The 22,750-nt window shown below is 42.8% G+C and overlaps 1 protein-coding gene across 4 annotated transcripts in view; it reads right to left on the reverse strand.

Moving 5' to 3' along the window:
- Positions 1 to 9,083: 9,083 nt before the first annotated feature.
- The window catches only part of LOC128692877 (angiomotin), a 144,999-nt gene continuing 131,332 nt past the window's right edge, over positions 9,084 to 22,750 (reverse strand). For all 4 annotated transcript variants that reach the window (XM_070092164.1, XM_070092162.1, XM_070092165.1 and 1 more), the window contains 2 exons: positions 11,600 to 11,697; positions 9,084 to 10,253 (listed from right to left, as the gene is read on the reverse strand). In XM_070092164.1, the coding sequence (XP_069948265.1) occupies positions 9,722 to 10,253; positions 11,600 to 11,697 (630 nt within the window). In that variant the 3' untranslated portion in view covers positions 9,084 to 9,721. The remainder of the gene's footprint in view (positions 10,254 to 11,599; positions 11,698 to 22,750) is intronic.

A 22,750-nucleotide genomic window follows, 5' to 3' on the forward strand; every position in this document is an offset into this window, starting at 1 on the left:
GGACGGGAGTTCTCGGCTGTCAAAAGTTAAACGAGCCACATTGCAAGGGTAACGTCTCCGCCCCCGGGCAGGAAGGACATAAGTGTCTACTTTGAGGATTGGGAGATCCTGGAGTTCCAGCTGTTCAAAAATGTCATTGCCACATGACTGGAAATTCTGTTGGACTATGGTATGGGGCAGAATGACAGTACCACTACAAGAATTGAGAGAAAGATGTTTTTCAATAGTGATAGTAGTAGTATCGATATTCGAAAGGAGAGAAAGATCATGAGCTTGGGTAGCATTCTGGACAGTGACGATGCAAGTACCGCTCTTGAGAGCATGAAATGAAATATCTCTGCCAACATGACGCAGGAGCGCTTTGCCAATACTATGGTCAGAAAGGTAGGCAGAAGAAGTCGGTCTTAAAGTAAAGAATTTAGTCCATTGTGTGGTCCGAAACTGAGCGTGGAGAGGGAGTGCTTGACGTGTCGGTCTTTTCCGAGTAGAATGGGAAGGTAACGAAGGAGCATCATCAGGAGATTGATGTTGGCGTTTAGGAGTAGGACCGGAGTTGGTCCGGCGTGAAATGGGTGGGCGATTCGAAAATTGCCGTACCGTAGAGGGAGAAGCCGGAAGCATAGTCAAAGGAGAGCGGAGTTCAGACAAATCGAAGGAGTCAGTCGAAGCCCCGGTACCTGAAGCGGGTGAGGAAACAGCACCAGCAAGAGGTACAGGGGCATCAGGAGTGTCCGAAGAATGGTCTAAACACAAGGCAGGGTCAGAATGGGGTGCGGTATCAAGAAGGGCCCCGGGGGTAGTGGGTTCATGGACTAGGGCTGCCATGGTTAGGTTACTTCTTTCTTTTTCTTTTTAAGAAAAAAAAGAAAGAAGAAAATAAAAATAAAAAAAAGAATAAAAAAAATGGGAGAGTGGGGAGGAATAGTACCCAGGAGGAATGAAAGGGCCGGAAATCTCCCTCCGCACCCAAGAGGACCTCAACACCGCTAGTAGCGCAGATGCAGCATGGAACCCGTGCCATACCCTACCCTTCATGCCAGTAAACCAGCAATCCGGGATAGCAACCTCACATCTGCCGAGCTACCTCGGTGGACAAAAGAGAGGGCGGCTGGATATCCGCCACAAAGCATACCTCCTTCGGCCACCACCCCCGGAATCCGAAAGGTGGCTTCAAGAGATACACCCGTTGCCCGAAAGACACCCAAAGCTACTCCGGGATACCGGAGAGGGATCGGGACATCCCCAGGCAATCCAGATTCCACGGCAAACTACGCCACCGCCAAGAACCTCAACGGAATGGGATGGACCCCGGTGTCCTTTCCCCTACCTAGGAACTAGCACGCCTGTGGGAGAAATCCCAAAGGCCAAAAAGAGGAAGGGCAAAAGGGAGGGGTGAGGAGGAGGAGGAGGAATGGAAAAAGGGGAGGATGGGATAGGGGAGGGGAGAATGGGGGGTAATTAGGTTCGGTCTGAGGAAGAAGACCGACAGGGCTAATTCCTCAGACCAAGAGCCTCTTCACCACGCCAAGGAGCCCCCCTTGAAGAGGTTCTTCCATCCAATATTTGGTCATCACTATGTTAATGACTTCGCTATTGCTTGTGCAGGCGCTGACTGTCACCTTATTGCAGTTTCTCTCCAGCATGCGGTCAACCGTGTTTCCACTTGGGCCACCACACATGGGTTTAAATTTTCAAGTACCAAAACTCACCAAATTACTTTCACTAGACGCTCTGTTATCTCCGATCATCCTTTGTATCTCTATGGCTCCCGTATCCCCGAACGTGATACAGTCAGGTTTCTAGGCCTTCTCTTTGACCGTCGGTTATCCTGGAAACCTCACATAACCTCTCTGAAGGCAACTTGTCACAGCCGGCTAAACCTTCTTAAAACCCTTGCTCATCTTTCATGGGGAGCTGATCGTCGAACTCTGCTTCGCCTACATTCAGCCCTCGTTTTATCAAAACTCGATTATGGTGACCAGATTTATTCCGCGGCCTCTCCTGCTACTCTCTCTAGCCTTAACTCTATCCATCACCAAGGATTACGTTTATGCCTTTGTGCTTTTCGCTCTTTCCCTGTTGAGAGCCTCTATACAGAAGCGAATGTTCCATCCTTGTCTGATCGCCGTGATGCCCATTGCCTTCGCTACTATGTACGCTCTCACGATCTACACAATCCTTCCATTTATAGAATGGTCACCGATATTAGTAGACATTCTTTATTCGTTCGCCGCCCGTTTGCTCCGTCCCTTTTCTCTTCGCCTACATTCACTCTCGTCTTCCCTTCAGTTACCACCTTTATATGTTCATGTAGCATCTCACTTTTCCCTAACCCCCTGGGAAGTTCCAGCTGTTCGGGTCTGTTCTTTCTCACTCCCTTGCTCGAAAGCTCAACTGCCTACGGTGGCTTCCCGCTCTCTTTTTCTTGATCACTTCCACTCCCATTCTCATGCCACCGCTGTGTACACAGATGGCTCTAAGTCTTCAGACGGCGTCGGATTCGCAGCAGTGTTTCCGGACAGCGTCATGCGGGGACATTTACTATCTTCAGCTAGGATTTTTACTGCTGAACTGTATGCCATTCTTGCAGCACTTATTCGTATCGCATCTATGCCTGTGTCATCATTTGTAGTAGTCTCAGACTCCCTTAGTGCTCTACAGGCTATACGAAAATTTGATACATCTCATCCCCTAGTTCTCCGTATCCAACTTTGGCTACGCCGTATCTCTACCAAACAAAGATATTGTTTTTTGTTGGGTCCCTGGTCATGTCGACGTACAGGGCAATGAACAGGCAGACACTGCTGCGCGGTCAGCAGTACATGACCTACCAATTTCCTATCGAGGTGTTCCATTTCTGGACTATTTTGCTGCAATAGCTACCCACCTTCGCACCCGTTGGCAACAACGTTGGTCAACTCTGCTCGGTAACAAACTTCATTCTATTAAACCGAGCATAGGTTACTGGCCGTCTTCTTGTCATCAGTGCCGAGGTTGGGAGACCACTCTCTCCCGCCTTCGCATTGGTCACACTCATCTTACTCGTGGGTATCTCATGGAGAGGCACCATGTTCCTCTCTGTGAGCAGTGTCAAGTTCCAGTATCGATTAGCCACATTCTGTTAGACTGCCCCCTCTATCAACGAGCACGCAGAATTTACCTCCGTCGTCGTCTTCGTTCTACTACTCTCTCTTTACTTTCCCTTCTTGCTGATGGACCCTCCTTTAATCCTGACTCTCTCATTGACTTCTTGACGACTGATTTACTCCACAAACTCTGATGATACTTTTCGCACTCCCCTCAGCCCTTTCTAGTTCAGTCTCTTGCTGCCCTTTACCCTTTCACCATCCACTGCCCCGCTGTTATCCATAACCTATTACTCATCCATCTCCCTTTTGCCACCTGATGCCCTCGCTTCCTTCCTGCCCTGCAGCGCTGTATAGTCCTTGTGGCTTAGCGCTTCTTTTTGATTATAATAATTTCGAGCAAGGGAGTGAGAAAGAACAGACTCAAACAGCTGGAACTTCCCAGGGGGGTAGGGAAAAGCGAGATGCTACATGAACATAGAAAGGTGGTAATTGAAGAGAAGACGAGCGAATGTAGGCGAAGAGAGAAGGGACGGAGTAAACAGGGGCGGTGAACAAATAATGTCTACTAATATCAGTGACCATTCTATAAATGGAAGGATTGCGGAGATCATGATAGCGTACATAGTAGCGAAGGCAATGGGCATCACGGCGATCGGATGAGGATGGAACGTTCGCTTCTGCATAGAAGCTCTCAACGGGGAAAGAGCGAAAAGCACCAAGGCATAAACGTAATCCTTGGTGATGAATGGGGTTAAGGCTAGAGAGAGTAGCAAGAGAGGCCGCTGAATAGATCGGTTCAACATAATCAAGTTTCGATAAAATGAGGGTGGAATGTAGGCGAAGGAGAGTTCGACGATCAGCTCCCCATGAAAGATGAGCAAGGGTTTTAAGAAGGTTCAGCCAGCTGTGACAAGTTGCCTTCAGAGAGGTAATGTGAGGTTTCCAGGATAACCTACGGTCAAAGAGGAGGCCCAGAAACCTGACTATCACGTTAAGGGATACGGGAGCCATAGAAGTACAAAGGATGATCGGAGATGACAGAGCGTCTAGTGAAAGTAATTTGGTGGGTTTTGGTGCTGGAAAATTTAAACCCACGTGTGGTGGCCTAATTGGAAACATGGTCGACCGCGTGCTGGAGAGAAACTGTAATGAGGTGACAGTCAGCACCTGCACAGGCAATAGCAAAGTCATCAACACAGTGATGACCAAATATTTGATGGAAGACTAGAGGCCAAATCATTTATAGTAAGGAGAAAAAGTGTTGTGCTCAGAACACATCCCTGGGGGACACCTTCAGCTTGGATAAAGTCCGGGGAGAGCACATTATTAACCCGAACACGGAAATGCCTGTCAGTTAAAAAGTTCTTAAGGAAGGATGGTAGATTGCCTCGGAGGCCTAAGGAGTGGGCTTGGGCCAAAATATTATACCTCCAAGTTGTGTTATATGCTTTCTAAAGGTCAAAAAATATGGCAATAACTGAGTGGTTATTCGCAAAGGCATTACGAACATACGTATCCAAGCGTAGTAAGGAGTCTATGGTAGAACGTCCCTTACGAAAGCCATATTTACGAGTGGAGAGACTGTTCTCTCTCTCTAAATACCACACTAAACGTCTATTTACCAGGCGTTCCATCACTTTGCAAACTGCACTGGTAAGGGCAATGGGACGATAGTGCCTGGTTTGCGGAAAGGGAGAACAATGGCAGATTTCCACAGTTCTGGAACTCCTTGTGACCAAATAAGATTGAAAAGGCGTAATAGGACTGCAAGGGCTGACTGATGTAAATGTTGTAGCATACGAATATGAATGTCGTTGGGCCCAGCTGCCGATGATCGGCAAGCTGAGAGTGTTGCCTCCAGTTCTTGGAGTGTAAAAGGCACATTATACTGTTCTTCTCTGAGAGAAGAGAAGTCCAAGGGTGCTAACTCTCTGGCAGACTTTGAGGAAAGAAACGAGGGTCATAGATGGAGCCCCTGAGAAATACGGACCAGATGATTGCCAATTTCATTGGCAACATCTAGTGGGTTTGCTATATCGACACCAGCAACCCGCAGAACAGGAGCCGGGTCAGGAGAATATTTACCACTCAGTTTTCGTACTTTTTTCCAGACTGCACTCAGAGGAAGCAGAGGTGATGGTGGAGACAATCTCGCCAGCAAGTGCGTTTAGCGTCACGGATGACACGGCGAGCGAGCGCACGCTTCTGCTTAAATTCAAGAAGTCTCTCTGTGGTTCTATTGTATCGGTACCTGCCCCATGCAGCGCGTTTCAAATGTACTGCACGAGCATAAGCAGGAGACCACCAAGGCACGCATTTCTGAGAATGCTTGCCCGAAGTTTGGGGTATAGAATGAGAAGCTGCGGTTAAAACGGAGGACGAGAAGAGGTGTAAAAGCTCATCGATGGAGGACGAAGAACCTCTCTAAAAACAGTTAGGTGTGAGTAAAGGTTCCAATTTGCCTGATCAAATTGCCAGCGTGGGATGCGAAGAGGTGGTGAATATGAAGGGGAAGTAAGAATGATTGGGAAATGATCACTGTCATGTAAGTCCGGAAGAACAGACCAAGTGAAGTCTAATGCGGCGGAGGAAGAGCAGACTGAGAGATCGATGCAAGAGAGAGTGTGAGTCCGAGGATCAAAATGGGTGTGAGTACCTGTATTTAAAACATGGAGGGGGTGGGCGGCAAGAAAAGCCTCTAACTGAATGCCACGGGAATCACAGTGAGACCCCCCCCCAGAGGAAATGGTGGGCATTAAAATCACCAAGTAACAGAATCGGTGGTGGTAATGACGAAACAAGAAAGGCAATATCCGGAATAGATGATGCCTGAGAAGGAGAGAGATATAAAGAACAGAGCGTATACCACCTATGCAAGTGGATACGGGCTGCTGTGTAATGCAGCGAAGTACGAACAAATAGCTGATGGTACGGAATATCAGTGCGTAGAAGGGCACTTTCATTAAAGGTCCCATCAGAAAAGGATCTGAAGAATACAATAAATTATAGCCTGAGATGGGAGAGATAACAGCAGAGTGTAATTTTGGTTCCTGTAAGCAAACACCAACAGGGGAAAACTGGGGGAGTAACATCTGAAGCTCACCCCGATTACCCGAGGCCGCGTATATTCCACTGTAAATATGCCATGATTGGCAATGATAAAGATACCTGAAATCCGCAGGTAAGGGTTCCTACGGACTAGAGGGGTTAGAAAAGTCCACATGCGGAGGCAGTGGAAAACGTTCAAGCAGCGAAGGAACGGTGCGCTGTGAAGAAAGGAGTTGTGCAGATGGAGTAGAGGAGAGAGGAGCAGAGGGTGGATCAGTGTCCATTGATGGTTTGGTCTCTGCAATATATTCAGAGATTGCTTCAAGTGTTTCAGAATTCAGAGACGTCGTATGGGAGACAATATTGGAAATGGTAGGGGGAGGATGAGTAAAGATTGGAACTGTAATGGACTGTACCAAGGTAGGGGGGGACGGAAGGGTGGAGGGAACTGGAGAAGCGTGGAAGGGGACAGAAGAGGCAGAAACCTGGGAGGTGGCCGAAGAGGAAGAAACTTGGAAGGGAACAGGGGAGGAAGGTACAGTACGAGGAGGAGGGTGAACCTCTACACTTGTAACAGAGCCAGTGAGAGGGGGAGAACCAGGTAGAGACAGGGAAGGGAAAATGAGGAGGTGGAAGATGGGTAGGAGGTGTTAACGGACCTTTTTTTGACTTTTGAGAAGTAGAGGGACGATTGGGAGGAGGTGTCATACGAGATCTCGTCGCTACTGAGGCTTGTGAGAGAGAACACGAAGAAGCAAGATCAGACTGAGACGTTGAAGTAGGGACGTCTGAGCTGAGGACAGCAAAAGAATTAGCTACAGGAGTGACTATGGGAGAGGTAACCACAGAGGTGGGTGCAGAAGATGGGATACCAGAAGTGGGGGGACGTTTTGAAACACGGGAATAAGAAACACGAGGTAGTCTCCCTAGGAGGCGGAGATGAGAAACTGCCATGGCATAAGGGAGACCTTCTGCCTCTTTGAGGTAACGGATTTCCCACTCGTTTAAGTAGACTTGACAACGGCGAGAGTACGAAGGGTGAGCCTCATGACAATTAAGGCAAGAGGGAGGTCGACTGCAAGACGTATTAGAATGGTCATCGGCACCACAGACTGGGCATTAGGCGATAGATCTGCAATATTTCGCTGGATGGCCAAATCGCCAGCAATTTCTACACTGTTGCGGTGTAGGGATCACCTTTTGAACTTGTAACCGATGCCCTGCTACATAAACTGAGGATGGGAGTTCACGGCTGTCAAAAGTTAAACGAGCCACATTTCTAGGGTATCGTCTCCACCCGCTGACAGGAAGAACATAAGTGTCTACCTTGAGGATTGGGAGATCTTGGAGTCCCAGCTGTTCAAGAATGTCAGTGCCACATGTCTGGAAATTTTGTTGAACTATGGTATTGGGCAGAATGATGGTACCACTACACGAATTGAGGGAATGATGCTTTTCAATAGTTACAGGAACAGTATCGACATGGGAAAGACGAGAAAGCTCATGAGCCTGGGTAGCATTCTGTACGGTGACGATGCACATACCGCTCTTAAGAGCATGAAAAGAAATATCTTTACCAACATGGTGTAGGAGTGCCTTGCCAATACTGTGGTCAGAAAGATAGGCAGTAGAGGAAGTCAGTCGTAAAGTGAAGAATTTAGTCCATTGTGCAGTCTGAAACTGAGCGTGGAAAGGTAGTGAAGGACGTGTCGATCTTTTCTGAGAAGAACGAGAAGGTGGAGAAGTATCATCAGCAGGTAATTGTCGTTGTCGTTTAGGCGTGGGACCAGAGTTGGTCCGACATGGAACGGGCCGGCGATTCGAAAATTGCCGCACCGTACAGGGAGAGGCCGGAAGCATAGTCAGAGGAGAGAGAAGGTCAGATGAATCGAAGGAGTCAGTCGAGGCCTCAGTACCTGAAGCGGGTGAGGAAACAGCACCGGCAAGAGGTACAGAGGCATGAGGAGTGTCCGAAGAGTGGTCCAAAGACGAGGCGGGGTCAGAACGGGGTGCGGTATCAAGAAGGGGCCCGGGGGTAGCAGGTTCATGGACTAGGGCTGCCATGGTTAGGTTACTTCTTTCTTTTTGTTTTTAAGAAAAAAAAAAAGAAAATAAAATAAAAATAAAAAAAAGAATAAAAAAAGGGGGGACCGGGGAGGGATAGTTCCTAGGAGGAATGAAAGGGCCAGAAATCTCCCTCCGCGCCCAAGAGGACCTCAGCACCGCAAGTAGCGCAGATGCAGCATGGAACCCGTGCCATACCCTACCCATCATGCCAGTAAACCGGCAATCCGGGATAGCAACCTCACATCTGCCGAGCTACCTCGGTGGACAAAAGAGAGGGCGGCCGGAAATCCGCCACAAAGCATACCTCCTTCGGCCACCACCCCTGGAATCCGAAAGGTGGCTTCCAGAGATACACCCGTCGCCCGAGAGACACCCAAAGCCACCCTCCGGGATACCGGAGAGGGATCAGGACATCCCCAGGCAATCCAGATTCCACGGCAAACTACGCCACCGCCAAGAACCTCAACGGAATGGGATGGACCCCGGTACCCTTTCCCCTACCTAGGAACTAGCGTGCCTGTGGAGAGAAAAAAAAAAAAAAAAAAAAAAAAAAAAAGGTAGGGCAAAAGGGAGGGGTGGGGAGGAGGAGGAGGAAAGGAAAAAGGGGAGGATGGGATAGGGAACGGGGGATTGGGGGGTAATTAGGTTCAGTCTGAGGAAGTAGACCGACAGGTCTAATTCCTCAGACCAAGAGCCTCTTCACCACGCCAAGGAGCCCCCCTTGAAGAGGATTTTAATTTTAGTATCTGCACTTGAGGAATGGCACCTAGAAAATGATAGTAATGTTTTTACCCCTTTGGGACACAGTGCATTGGTGGGAAACAACCAGTTAAAAAACCCCGCTTTTAAAATATCAGAAACAAAAGTAAAACATACATGTATATATGCAATAATTTTATGCAATACAGTAGAATTTCACAAGTTACAGTATATAAAATGACTTGAATGAAGAATATACAGTACTGTTAAATACAAAAGTCTGTTTAAGTCTTTGTATCACTAAATTTTTTAACAATTTATCATACCTTAAGCTCAAAAATCTTTATAGCTTGAGAGAATAGATACTATCTTCTACATCAATCAACACTGAAGTACACATACCTCTTTGATTAATTCTCCACCTGCATACAAGCTATGCTTTATGGATTCAACTGTCTTGTGTTTTTTTTTTCCACAAAATTACTTAATTCTTAACAATTACCAATTAATTTGAAAATGGTTTTAAATTAGTGCATTTGATTTATAAATTAGTATATCATATGCTCCAATGCTTATGCAGCTGTTCCTTTTTTGCTTTTGCTTATACCTAGCTAAGCACATAATCCTGTAAAACCACATCTAATCTCGAGCAAATTCTTGCGATTACTGCCACACTAATCTCACATAAGGGAGAGAAGCCATAATGCAAGTACCAGTATATGGCACTAACTCAATATTTTAATAATCTGTATCAAAGGCTAGTCACTTGTCTTAACCTAACAGTACACAACACTACCTCTGAACCAATCCATCAACTTCTATTTCCGGGCTAATGGTAATTTTTCTAGAATCCATGAGCTACAGTGGGGCTCTTCCTGTGCCTCATCAAATGGCTGGGCACTGTTGTCTTGACTGGAGGGTAAGAAGTCTTCTGGGGAGTATGGGGTGTCACGCAGAGGTGCATAACCTGGTGTGAGATCTTCTGGAGATGACTGATCAGAAGAGGAGTCATGATGAAGGGAGAGTGTGTGGGGAGGTTGAAGCTGCCTAGTTCCTGTGTGAAGGGAGTCTAATTCTAATCCTGTTAAAGACTCTGTGATGCCAGAAGACTCCTCATCATCATGATCCTGCTGTGCAAATTTGGAATGTGAGGTTATCATCTCTGCTGTGCGCTGTGCAGCATTAACATAACTCTGAAAAAACGTTGGCCATGACTGGATGGCTGATGCTAGAGACAGCGGTGGATCTACAATAGGGGTGTTGAGGGGGGTGCAGATGGAAGTTGAAGCTTCGGCTAATTCTTCGTCCAGCATTAATCCTGCAATAGCTTCATCACTAAGCATTTCAATGCTGGAAAAAAATTATGAAGTTTTCCATAAATGTAAATACGTACTTTAAGTTACAGTTCATTATATGCTTCTCTAGTACACAGTTTTTAAAAGCTTTGAGATACAAAAATGATGAAAGGATGCCAATAATTTTTTTCTTTTTTAAATTACAATTTTGTTATTCTCCTTTGTAAATTGACAATAAATGTAAGTATTAATGGCAAAATACTTATGAAGATCCATGATTAATATTACTGTACCCAAATATACACAACAATGCACATTATGTTTAAGAGCAAAGGATAAAATTTGTAAATTATGAGAAGAGGCAGTCTTAACCCTTTGACTGTCGTGACCCCAAATCCTGAAGTCTCTCTCTGTCGCAAAATTTTTGAGAGAGAAAAAAAATTCTTATGAAATGATAGAGAATCTCTTCCTGATGTTAATGACACCAAAAGTATGAAATTTTATAGAAAACTTACGGAATTACGTTCTTGCAAAATTAGCGATCTCGGCAATGTTTGTGCAACGGTGATTTTGCCCACTTTGAGCCCTATTTTCGGTCAATTCCACTGTTCCAGTTGACCAAACTCACAGCTATTCCTTTAGAACTCCATCTGTGCTATCGACTGAGTACAAGAAACCACCCAGAAATTGGCAATTTGGCCAATTTCATGCAAATTAAAAAAGATGCCAATTTCAAAATAGGGTAGAGAATGAACATTTTCTCTGTTCATCAGTCACGTCTCCAGGCCCTTCTTATATTATTCTTGCTTTCTATTTTGAATTTTTATTCACACAAAAAATAGAAGATTTACTGTTATGCAGACTACTGCATTATTATAATAATTGTATAAATAATATCAACCCATTCGTGACTGTGTATTAGAATGGCTAGTTGGACACTTATTGGACAATGTTTACTCTTGAACATCGGTAAAAATCGAACATTTCCGCTACTTTGAGCTCAATTTCAAGGTCCTTTTCATTGTGAAACCAATTAAAATCATCTCTATTTCTGTAATATGTTTAACATTTTATCAAATGATACCAAGAAAATGAGAATACAACCATAAATTCTATACAAAAATACATCTCAAATTTGGCGTTTTAATCCAAAAACACGGTCAGAGGTTTGTTTTCCTCATTATGCACTGTGTGCTGCAGGATTTTTTTTAAACTGCACACACTGACCATACAGACTAATTCTCTCACATGTGGGCCTACCAGCTTTCTCTCGCTTGATTTGAAGCCACTAGAATTTTGGAGTATAAATATGTCAAAAATACTGGCTCGTAGGACGTATATATACGACCAAAACAGTCAAAGGGTTAAGTGTCACCCAGGTAGTGTGTAGCATATGCTCACCTGGCTAGACTCTCTGTATCAGAGATGATAGAATCTCGGTCTTCTACCGCAAGGTACTGTGTTGCTGGTGATAGTGCTGGGCTCCCCAGACCAATAACCTTAAATAAATAAATTAAGAGTCAATATACACTTTACTCAGAGATAAATCAGAAAAATCATCATACCAAATAAATATCAGTGAAATAGGAATTTTTATATAAGGTTCCATGAGCCAATATAGGATTAGCTACCTGTCAATTTAGACTTCCATAACACCAGTTTTCACTGATTCAAACAATACTGCCAAGAATGATCCTTTGATTAGCAAATCTGTAATACAACATGATTGTAAACAACTTATGGAATGAACAAGACAAACCAATGACAAGCCAATACTAAAATTGGCAGTCTAATTTTTTTTTTTAGAATCTCCCAAATGAACTTTGTCAATAGCAAAAAATAAATGTGACAACTTCTGCTCTGTATCTAATTCAATAATACCTTTCAATCCTAGACCTTCTCCCCAACAAGCATTCACTTATTTTACACCTCCCATCTATAAATACTAGTGAATAACCAAGAAAACATGATACATCTCTGTCTTAGGCTTACTTGTACTGGAAAATAGTCCCCTTCTCTTCTGCTTACCCGAACCCAAGCTTCACTTCCTGTATAAAAAATCCTCATTGCATATTACTGATGGTATACAACACTGTCAAGTCGATAAATAAGACCCATTTAGAATACCTGAATATCTTCATTGCTGAAACATTATGCCTGCACAACAGGCTTCCTCAATTGGATACAGGTGAATGTAGCAGTGGAAGTAGTAAATAAAAACAAGCAAACATTTATTGCAGTATAAAAATGTAGTTTACATGCACATACCACTAGCATGCATGTGTATTTTGGCATGTGATCAGTCCATTACCCTTACTGGGAGGTGGTCAGTCCCTAAAGAATTAGCAAGCAGCCAAACCTAATATACTAGAGTAGAGGCAAGATGAACCAGTTGGAGTTGACATCACAGGCGAGAGTGGCCCATGTGTGAAAGTAGGTTGTGCTAAATAGATGTTTAGCAAAGAAACTGTGGAAGACTTTCCCTGTACCATGGCATTGCTGTATCAAATATATTATTAATGGTATACAATACCACCAAGCTGATAGTTAAGATACATTTGCACATTTATTTGACACAGCAACACCATGGTATCTTGGTACAGGAAAAGACTACACCTTTGACATTAATCTCGCTGCTTCCTCTCACCACTATACTCTAGTATACAAGGTCGAGCTGCTTGTCTGTGCTTTAGACTTTAGGGACTAACCATCTCCCACAGAGGGTGACAGACTGATTGCGCCAACACTACCACCAGTTCAAAGTGCTGCATTCACTTGTGCATGACTGAGGAAGCCTGTTGTACAGAAAAGATTTCAGCAATAAAGGTAGTCAAAGTGTGTCTTATTTATCAATCTTTCTTCTTTTAGTAACCCAATACCTATTCCATACATTTGCAAAATCTGCCACACTGCCCTCCTATCCACACCATCATACTTTTTTTCTTCAGCCATAAATGCAACAAAGAATTACTTACACTCATCTTAATTCACTTACATGCTTCAATGTAAGCACTTGGTCTACTTATCTTCCCTTGCTAAAGCTTCCTTATTCCTCTGCAATCCCACTATCTGTTTTATCCCTAACTCTTTCAACAATAATTCTACCATATACAGTGGACCCCCGGTTAACGATATTTTTTCATTCCAGAAGTATGTCCAGGTGCCAGTACTGACCGAATTTGTTCCCATAAGGAATATTGTGAAGTAGATTAGTCCATTTCAGACCCCCAAACATACACGTACAAACGCACTTACATAAATACACTTACATAATTGGTCGCATTGGGAGGCAATCGTTAAGAGGGGGTCCACTGTACTTTACATGATACAGTAAATTCAACAGGCTTATTTCCCTATAGTTTTACATACATTTTTTTTTCTTGCCTTTTCCCTTAAAACAACTATGTAGGTAGCAGGATGGTAGAGAGCATCCATCATGTCAAATGACTGCTAAATATAGTAGGTCCCCAGTTTTCATAATTAATCCGTTCCAGAAGGTTGGCCTAGATCCAAAATGGCTGAAACCCTAAGTAATATTTCCCATAAGAAATAATGTAAATTCAATTAATCCATTTCAGACACCCAAAAATCTTAACAAAAAATAAATTTTATAGAGAATAACCATTGTATTGCAGCTCTTCAGTGGTTTGCACACTCATTACTTACCTTAAAATATTTGTAGTCTTAATGTAGGGCGAGAGGTGAGTAGTATTTATTTGTAGGGAGTCGGTGTATGTAGCCGGTAAATGTAGGTACACACATGTAGTCCCTCTGGGCTACACCTACCGGTTACCTACACTGCAGAACACACCCATATTTTCACCATTGACATACCATGTTCACTGAGTTTAATCATTTCTAACAACTACCTTTAGATGCCATCATAAACAAAGGGAGAAGTAATGAATAATTCATGCCAAGAATTGTAAACAAATGGTTGTTAAGGGTGGCGAATAGGCCAGATGTCACATTCACAGTTTTCTCTAATTCTTGACCAGAGAAAACAATGTTTACCTTCCACCAGACTCACCACTAGATAGTATATAAACATTGCTATGCAACGTGTTTCTTATATAATTTTGAAGAAAATATCAGAGGTGGATTAGTGAAAATGTCTATATTAACCTAAAGTAAGACATTTAACCCTCTAACTGTCCAAACGTAGATCTATGTTTGCGCACGTAGCGCTCCAACCTTGATTTTCTCCATAAGAAAGCATATAAAAAAATGTAGATCTACATTTGGAGTGCTACGCAAGCAAACATAGATCTACGTTTGGACAGTTTAAGGGTTAATATGCCCAAGAGTGATTATTATTAAACATACATCGCATATAAACATTGCATGTTTTTATATACAGTAGGATCCCGCTTTATGGTGCTTCACTTTATGATGTTCCGCTAATACGGACATTTCAAATTACAGTGGTCCCTCGTTGTTCGTAATTAATCCGTTCCTGGAGCCGTTACTATAAACGAAATTTACGATTTACGAATCAATTTTCCCCATAAGAAATAATGTAAATACAATTAATCCGTTCCTGACACCCAGAAGCATTAAAACAAAAAAATTTTTAACATGAAATATACATGTAGTACATAAACAATACAATGGGAAATGATGAATGAAACATTAACAGCATAACACTTACCTTTATTGGAGATTCTTCTTAGTGTATGGGAGACTGGAGGAGGAGAGAGAGTGGATTGTTTATAGTTTGGAAGGGGAATCCCTTTCCATCAACACCTCAGGTACCATTTGCTTTTCTGGGGTTGCTTCTCTTCTCTGTTTCTTAATGCCACTAGGACCACCTTGAGTCACTGGAGTCCTGTCTCACAAAATAACTGTGGAGAGAGCTCTGTTTCTGGCGTCTCTAACACTTCCCTAAAATGGCCCAAGACTTTGTCAATGTACATGTTGCCAATCTGGCTTGCAACAACCTTGTTAGGGTGATGTTTCTCCATAAAGCTTTTCATCTTACCCCACATAGTAAAAATCTCTAATTTCTGAAGAAGGCACCTTCTTCCATCTCTCTTCCTCCCCCTCTGCAGCAAGATTCTGAGCTGTGATGTGTTGCTCTTCCTGCTGAAGCTCTTGCAGCTCCTCAGTGGTGAGCTCTTCACTGTGGTCTTCCACCAATTCTTCCACATCCTCCAAACTCACATCCAACCCCATGGAACTCCCCAGTGCCACAAATGATTTTACAACAGATATAGGCTCATTAGGGTTAGTCCCAAATCCTTCAAAATCCCTCTTGTCGACACAATCTGGCCACAATTTTCTCCAGGCAGAGTTCAAAGTCCTGGTAGTCACTCCCTCCCAAGCCATACCTATAAGGGTTATGCAGTGGAGGATGCTGAAGTGTTCTCTCCAAAATACCCTTAGGGTCAAGTGTCTGTGGTCACAGTCAAGCACCTGTGAAACATTGCTTTTGTGTAGTTTTTTTTAAAGTTTGCAATAACCTGCTGGTCCATGGGTTGGAGGAGAGGAGTGGTATTCAGGGGCAAGAACTTTACTGTGATGAACCCAAACTCCTCGAAAATTAGGTCATCCAAGTTTGGAGGATGAGCAGGTGCATTGTCCATTACTAGCAGGCACTTGAGATCCAATTTCTTTTCCAGGAGATACTCCTTCACACTAGGGCCAAACACTTCACTGAACCACTCGACAAAAATTTTCCTCGTGACTCATGCCTTACTATTAGATTTCCAAAACACACACAATTTACTCTTCATAACATTGTTTTTCCTGAACACTCTGGGATTTTCAGAATGGTACACTAGTAATGGCTTCACTTTGAAATCCCCACTAGCATTAGCGCAAAACATTAGCGTCAGCCTGTCTTTCATAGGCTTATGTCCTGGCATTGCCTTTTCCTCTTGTGTAATGAAGGTCCTCTTTGGCATTTTCTTCCAAAAGAGGCCTGTTTCGTCACAATTGAACACTTGTTCAGGTTTCAGTCCTTCACTGTTTATGTACTCCTGAAATTCATGCACATATTTTTCAGCCGCCTTGTGGTCTGAACTGGCAGCCTCACCATGCCTTACCACACTGTGTATGCCAGTACGGTTCTTAAATCTCTCAAACCAGCCTTTGCTGGCCTTAAATTCACTCACTTCACCACTATTTGCAGGCAATTTCTTTACCAAATCTTCATGCAACTGCCTAGCCTTTTCACAAATAAACGAAGTCATAAGGTATCTCCTGCTAATTGTTTCTCATTTATCCACACCAATAATAACTTCTCAACCTCTTCCAGTACTGGTGATCTCAATTTTGTCAGCATAGTTACTCCCTTTGCAACACCAGCATCCTTTATTTCATTTTTCTTGGCCACTATGGAACATAAGGTTGTGTAGGGTTTCTTATACATCCTGGACAGTTCGGCCACACTTGTACCACTTTCATATTGTTCAATGATGGTTTTCTTTAATTCAATCGTATTTCTCACCTTCTTTACCACAGGCTTGGCACTAGGAGCTTTCTTTGGAGCCATGGTAGCTTATTTAGTACTTGCAAGCACTAAAATAAATGGAATATTATGAAATATTTCGCTGGAGCACGCGAGGGGACCTTCGCTCACTGGTAAACAATGCCAGACTGGCTGCCGCCCTGGCTCACGCCGTGCGTACGTGTCCCGGACAAACTACGACTCACGAGTCAACCTATGAAAAGCGAGTTCATGTTTATACGAAAATGCCCCTATGATTGGCGAATTTTATGACTGCCGGGAACTACGAAAAGCGGGGGACCACTGTATGACCAAAACTCGCTATACGGCTCTCCCCACCTGACTTTCTAATATGGTCACCGCACCCCACCCGGTTTGTTTACATTCTCCGTGAGCTCCGTAAGCACCATGTCTCTCCATTATGTCTGGAAACTCCAAAATTTCAAGTGTTTTTAAAAATTATTTCATATTTCATATATTTATTTTTTAACACATTGGCTGATTCCCACCAAGGCAGGGTGGCTCGAAAAAGAAAAACTTTCATCGTCATTCACTCCATCACTGTCTTGCCAGAGGGGTGCTTTACACTACAGTTATAAAACTGCAACATTAACACCCCTCCTTATATATATTCTGATAAATATGCTTATGTATACCTGTACCTAAATAAACTACACACTGTGGTGGTGTGCAGGTACACATTTAAAATCACTAAGAGTGTCTTATGTCTTGAGAAGCCATATTAGTAATGATGATAATACTCAATAATAATCACCGAGTCTCATTAAATGTTGTATATTACGTTAATGTACACATTTTCATTAATCCATCTACCATGATAATTTTTCAAAATTATATAATAAACATAGTATGTAACAAAGATGATAAATGCACCCCACAGTGGAATAAACAAACAAATATGAGACGTGGTAGCCAGACGACTTGTATGAGTGACACCATATTAGTAATGATAATAATACTCAATAATAATCTCACTAAACATGGTGTGGATGATAGAACAGGAGTGAATTTATACCCCATACAAAGAAATACAGTAGACCCTCATATTACATGGATTTATTTGGCACTTTTTGGTTGTTACACTATTGAAAAATTGCGGAATAATTTTATACAACGCTGCGTAAAACTAACCTAACATGATTCAGTTTGTGAGAGGGGAAAAAATCTGGAGCGTTGTCCACAAGATATTTCCCTAGCTCAGGCCACCGCCTGGCTGTGGGTGAGACCACTGTCTCCGCGGGGCTGCACTGGGCTTCAAGGCAGCAAAGGATCGCTTCACCTTGCTACTTCATGGCAATGCATCAGGTGATTTCCAGCGTAAGCCCATAGTTATTTACTGCTCTAAGAATCCTCATGCTTTGAAGGTGTAGACAAAAACACCTTACCAGTAATTTGGAAAAAGGTCAAGAGAGGCCTGAGCTTGCTACCATCTGCAGCTCATAAGACTGCCATCCCCACGAGCCCCTTTGAGGCGGGGTAGATGGCAGACCAGAGGCCTAGCTTCTCCCTACGAGCCCCGTGAGGGCGGGGAATGTGGCTAGGCCTGGGGACACTTGGTCCCAAAGATGAGGAGGTACTGTACCTCCTCCCATGGGAGACTAAAGTCTCGAGACACTCCCCAGATAGGGAGCCAAGGCCGGGTCACCACTACTTGGAAAAGACCCGGGCCGGGAGAATACCGGCGAATAAAAAAAAAAAAAAAAAAAAAAAAAAAAAAAAAAAAAACAGTAATTTGGAGCTCAAACCAGTCAGCATGGATGACAGAGGAAATATTTATTGAATGCTTTAAGCATCACTTTATTCCTGAAGTCAAGTTTTACTTGCACAGCAAGAACCTTGCATTCGAGGTTCTCTTCATTCTTGATAATTCCCGCACTCATCCAGAAGCTTTGCTGGATGTGACCCCACATGTAAAAGTTGTATTTTTACCTCCAAATACATCTTTAATACAGCCACTGTGTAACTACACAAGAAAAGTGATGAAAAAACTAGTTGCATCAATGGACTCTTGACTCCAACCTGGCAGTACCAAGCTTCTGAAATAATGTATAATGTACTGCAGGATAAAAAAAAAAAAAGCCAGAGATCCATTACAAAATTTAGGCACACACTAATACAACCATCAACTTTAGTACGAGAACCTCTACCATCCACTTCTGCCGACAACCACCATCCACCACAGCCCAGTAGGGCCACACCATGCATCTCCACTCTTCACAATCACTGACATGCACCAGCAACCACAGTTTAAGGTAAATAATATTATTTCTGTTACATCTGTAGTCTTAAGCAACAAAACAAATTATCATTTTTATTTTTGTAAGATCTTGATATCTAATTTTTTTTTTTTGGGGGGGGGAAGGGGGGGGCTCCCAGGAATGTAACCCTATCTTCAGCATAAGTTCTTCAGTTTATATAACACAGATTTATCTAACACAGCATTTTCAGAAAAATAACTACCATGTAATATGAGGGTCTACTATAGTAGAAATAAGGTTGCTGCACATAACTGAATTTTCACAAAGTGAATGAAACCAGTAACCCTTGGTGGTTACTGGTAAATACATTCCAGGAAACCCTTCACTTCATCTCTTGAACACACTATGTTTAGCTAACTGAAGTGGTAGTACAGTGGACCCCCGCATACCGTTGGCCTTACATAACGTTAAATCCGCATACCGCTACATTTTATCGCTAAGATTTTGCCTCGCATACCGCTAAAAAACCCGCTCAACGCTGTTCGTCCGAGACGCGTCTAATGTGCGCCCTTAGCCAGCCTCACATGTTCCGCCGGTGGCATTGTTTACCAGCCAGCCTCTGCGGTAACATCCAAGCATACAATCGGAACATTTCGTATTATTACAGTGTTTCTGGTGATTTTATCTGCAAAATAAATGACCATGGGCCCCAAGAAAGCTTCTAGTGCCAACCCTACAGGAATAAGGGTGAGAATTACTATAGAGATGAAGAAAGAGATCATTGATAAGTATGAAAGTGGAGTGCGTGTTTCCAAGCTGGCCAGGTTGTATAGTAAACCCCAATCAACCATCGCTACTATTGTGGGCAACAAAAAGGCAATCAAGGAAGCTGTTCTTGCCAAAGGTTTAATTGTGTTTTCGAAACAGATCGCAAGTGATGGAAGATGTTGAGAGACTCTTATTGGTGTGGATAAATGAAAAACAGATAGCAGAAGATAGCATCTCTCAAGTGATCATAAGTGAAAAGGCTAGGAAGTTGCATGACGATTTAATTAGAAAAATGCCTGCAACTAGTGATGATGTGAGTGAATTTAAGGCCAGCAAAGGTTGGTTTGAGAGATTTAAGAGGCGTAGTGGCATACATAGTGTGATAAGGCATGGTGAGGCTGCCAGTTCGGACCACAAAGCAGCTGAAAAATATGTGCAGGAATTCAAGGAGTACATAGACAGTGAAGGACTGAAACCTGAACAAGTGTTTAATTGTGATGAAACAGGCCTGTTTTGGAAGAAAATGCCAAGCAGGACGTACATTACTCAGGAGGAAAAGGCACTCCCAGGACATAAGCCTATGAAAGACAGGCTTACTCTGTTGATGTGTTCCAATGCTACTGGTGATTGCAAAGTGAAGCCTTTATTAGTGTATCACTCTGAAACTCCCAGACCGTTCAGGCAAAAGAATGTCCTCAAGGCTAATTTGTGTGCGCTGTGGAGGGCAAACAGTAAGGCATGGGTCACTAGGGACTTTTTCTATGACTGGATACACCATGCATTTGCCCCCAATATGAAAGATTACCTAACTGAAAAGAAATTAGAACTTAAGTGCCTCCTGGTGTTAGACAATGCCCCTGGTCATCCTACAGACGTGGCAGAGCAACTTTATGGGGACATGAAATTCATTAAGGTGAAGTTTTTGCCTCCTAATACCACTCCTCTCCTGCAGCCCATGGACCAGCAGGTTATTGCAAACTTCAAAAAACTGTACACAAAAGCTCTGTTTGAAAGGTGCTTTGTAGTGACCTCAGAAACTCAATTGACTCTAAGAGACTTTTGGAGAGATCACTTTAATATCCTCAATTGTGTAAACCTTATAGGTAAGGCTTGGGAGGGAGTGACTAAGAGGACCTTGAACTCTGCTTGGAAGAAACTGTGGCCAGAATGTGTAGACAAAAGGGATTTTGAAGGGTTTGAGGCTAACCCTGAGAATCCTATGCCAGTTGAGGAATCCATTATGGCATTGGGAAAGTCCTTGGGGTTGGAGGTTAGTGGGGATGATGTGGAAGAGTTGGTGGAGGAGGACAATGAAGAACTAACCACTGATGAGCTGATAGATCAACTTCAACAGCAAGAGGCCAGACCTGAGGAAACTAGTTCGAAGGAGGGGAGAGAGAAATTGAAGAAATTGCCTACTACAAAGATTAAGGAAATCTGTGCAATGTGGCTGAAAGTGCAAACCTTTATGGATGAAAATCACCCTCACACAGCTATTGCAAGCTGTGCTGGTGACTATTACACTGACTATGTTGTGAAACACTTTAGGGAACTCATAAAGGAACGAGAGGTACAGGCCACTATGGACAGATATGTTGTGCGACAGAACCCCAGTGACTCTGAAGCTGGTCCTAGTGGCATTAAAAGAAGAAGGGAAGTAACCCCAGAAAAGGACTTGACACCAAGTCTTAATGGAAGGGGATTCCCCTTCTAAACACTAACATTCTCCTCCTCCCATCCCATCAATCATCACCAGATCTTCAATAAAAGTAAGTGTCATGTAATTGTGCATGCCTTTTTCAGTTTGTGTGTATTAAAATTAATATTTCATGTGGTAAAAATGTTTTTTTTTTCATACTTTGGGGTGTCTTGCACGAACTAATTTGATTTCCATTATTTCTTATGGGGAAAATTCATTCGCATAACGATAATTTCGCATAACAATGAGCCCTCTTGCACGGATTAATATCGCTATGCGGGGGTCCACTGTATAATGAATGAATGAGGGTCACTGCATAAAAGTGAACTTGCATATAACCAGCTCACATCAAGTGAGGGTTTATATTTCTTAGCTCTGGAGGCCTTTCTGTAGTGTCTGGAGTTTATCATTCAAAAGTTTATATGAGTGCAGATATAAGATTACTGTTGCATACAAATTTCTATTTACTGAAAGTACAGTATGTCATGAAGTTTTTTAAGAATTCAGGAATTGTTTTCAAAATGCTTTATGTAACAGTTTTTCGTAGTTTTATTTATATGATCTTCCAGTGACAATATATTTATTTTCAGTTATTTGTAGATGAATGATTCTATTCAAGATTGATGGACTGACCACATCGACTCAAGGTTGAGGGACTGATTACCTCATTCTCCTCCTGTTCTTCAAGATTCTCCTTTGTATAGACTGATGAAGCCACTGTGTGGCGAAACGTTTCCTCAAAGATAGCCAAGAGTTGCACATGTGTCTAATTTATTTTCAGTTATCCCTAGATCTTTCTCTCTGAGGCTTTCAATGTTGTCTACTGCTGTTTTCTCCTATTTAGTGGATGACACTACCTTCATTATTTCCAATCATAATCTAGATGATTTCAACAACATACTCAATGAAGATTGAGACACTTATGCAACATATGGGAATCTTTATTCAGGAAACGTTTCGCCACACAGTGGCTTCATCAGTCCAATACAAAGTAGAAAAGTGTAAGGAGAGGAGTAGTTTGAGGTTTGAGGTAATCAGTCCCTCAGCCTGGAGTCGATGTGTTCAGTCCATCTATAAGATTGATGGACTGAACACATTGACTCCAGACTGAGGGACTGATTACCTCAAACCTCAAACGCCTCCTCTCCTTACACCTTTCTACTTTGTATTGGACTGATAAAGCCACTGTGTGGCGAAACGTTTCCTGAATAAAGATTCCCATATGTTGCATAAGTGTCTCAATCTTCAACTTGTCGGTTTTTCAAATCATTCATCACAACATACTCAATGTTGAATAGAAAAGATACACACTTGGATGTTGAGAAAAAAAAAAAAAGTTACATGGATAAAATCTACTATATAACATTGCACAATAAGTTAAAAAAAAATTCAACTAAATAAAGGTGAATAATACA

This window comes from Cherax quadricarinatus, chromosome 38 (genome assembly GCF_038502225.1).
Source record: "Cherax quadricarinatus isolate ZL_2023a chromosome 38, ASM3850222v1, whole genome shotgun sequence".
Classification (NCBI taxonomy): Eukaryota; Metazoa; Arthropoda; class Malacostraca; order Decapoda; family Parastacidae; genus Cherax; species Cherax quadricarinatus.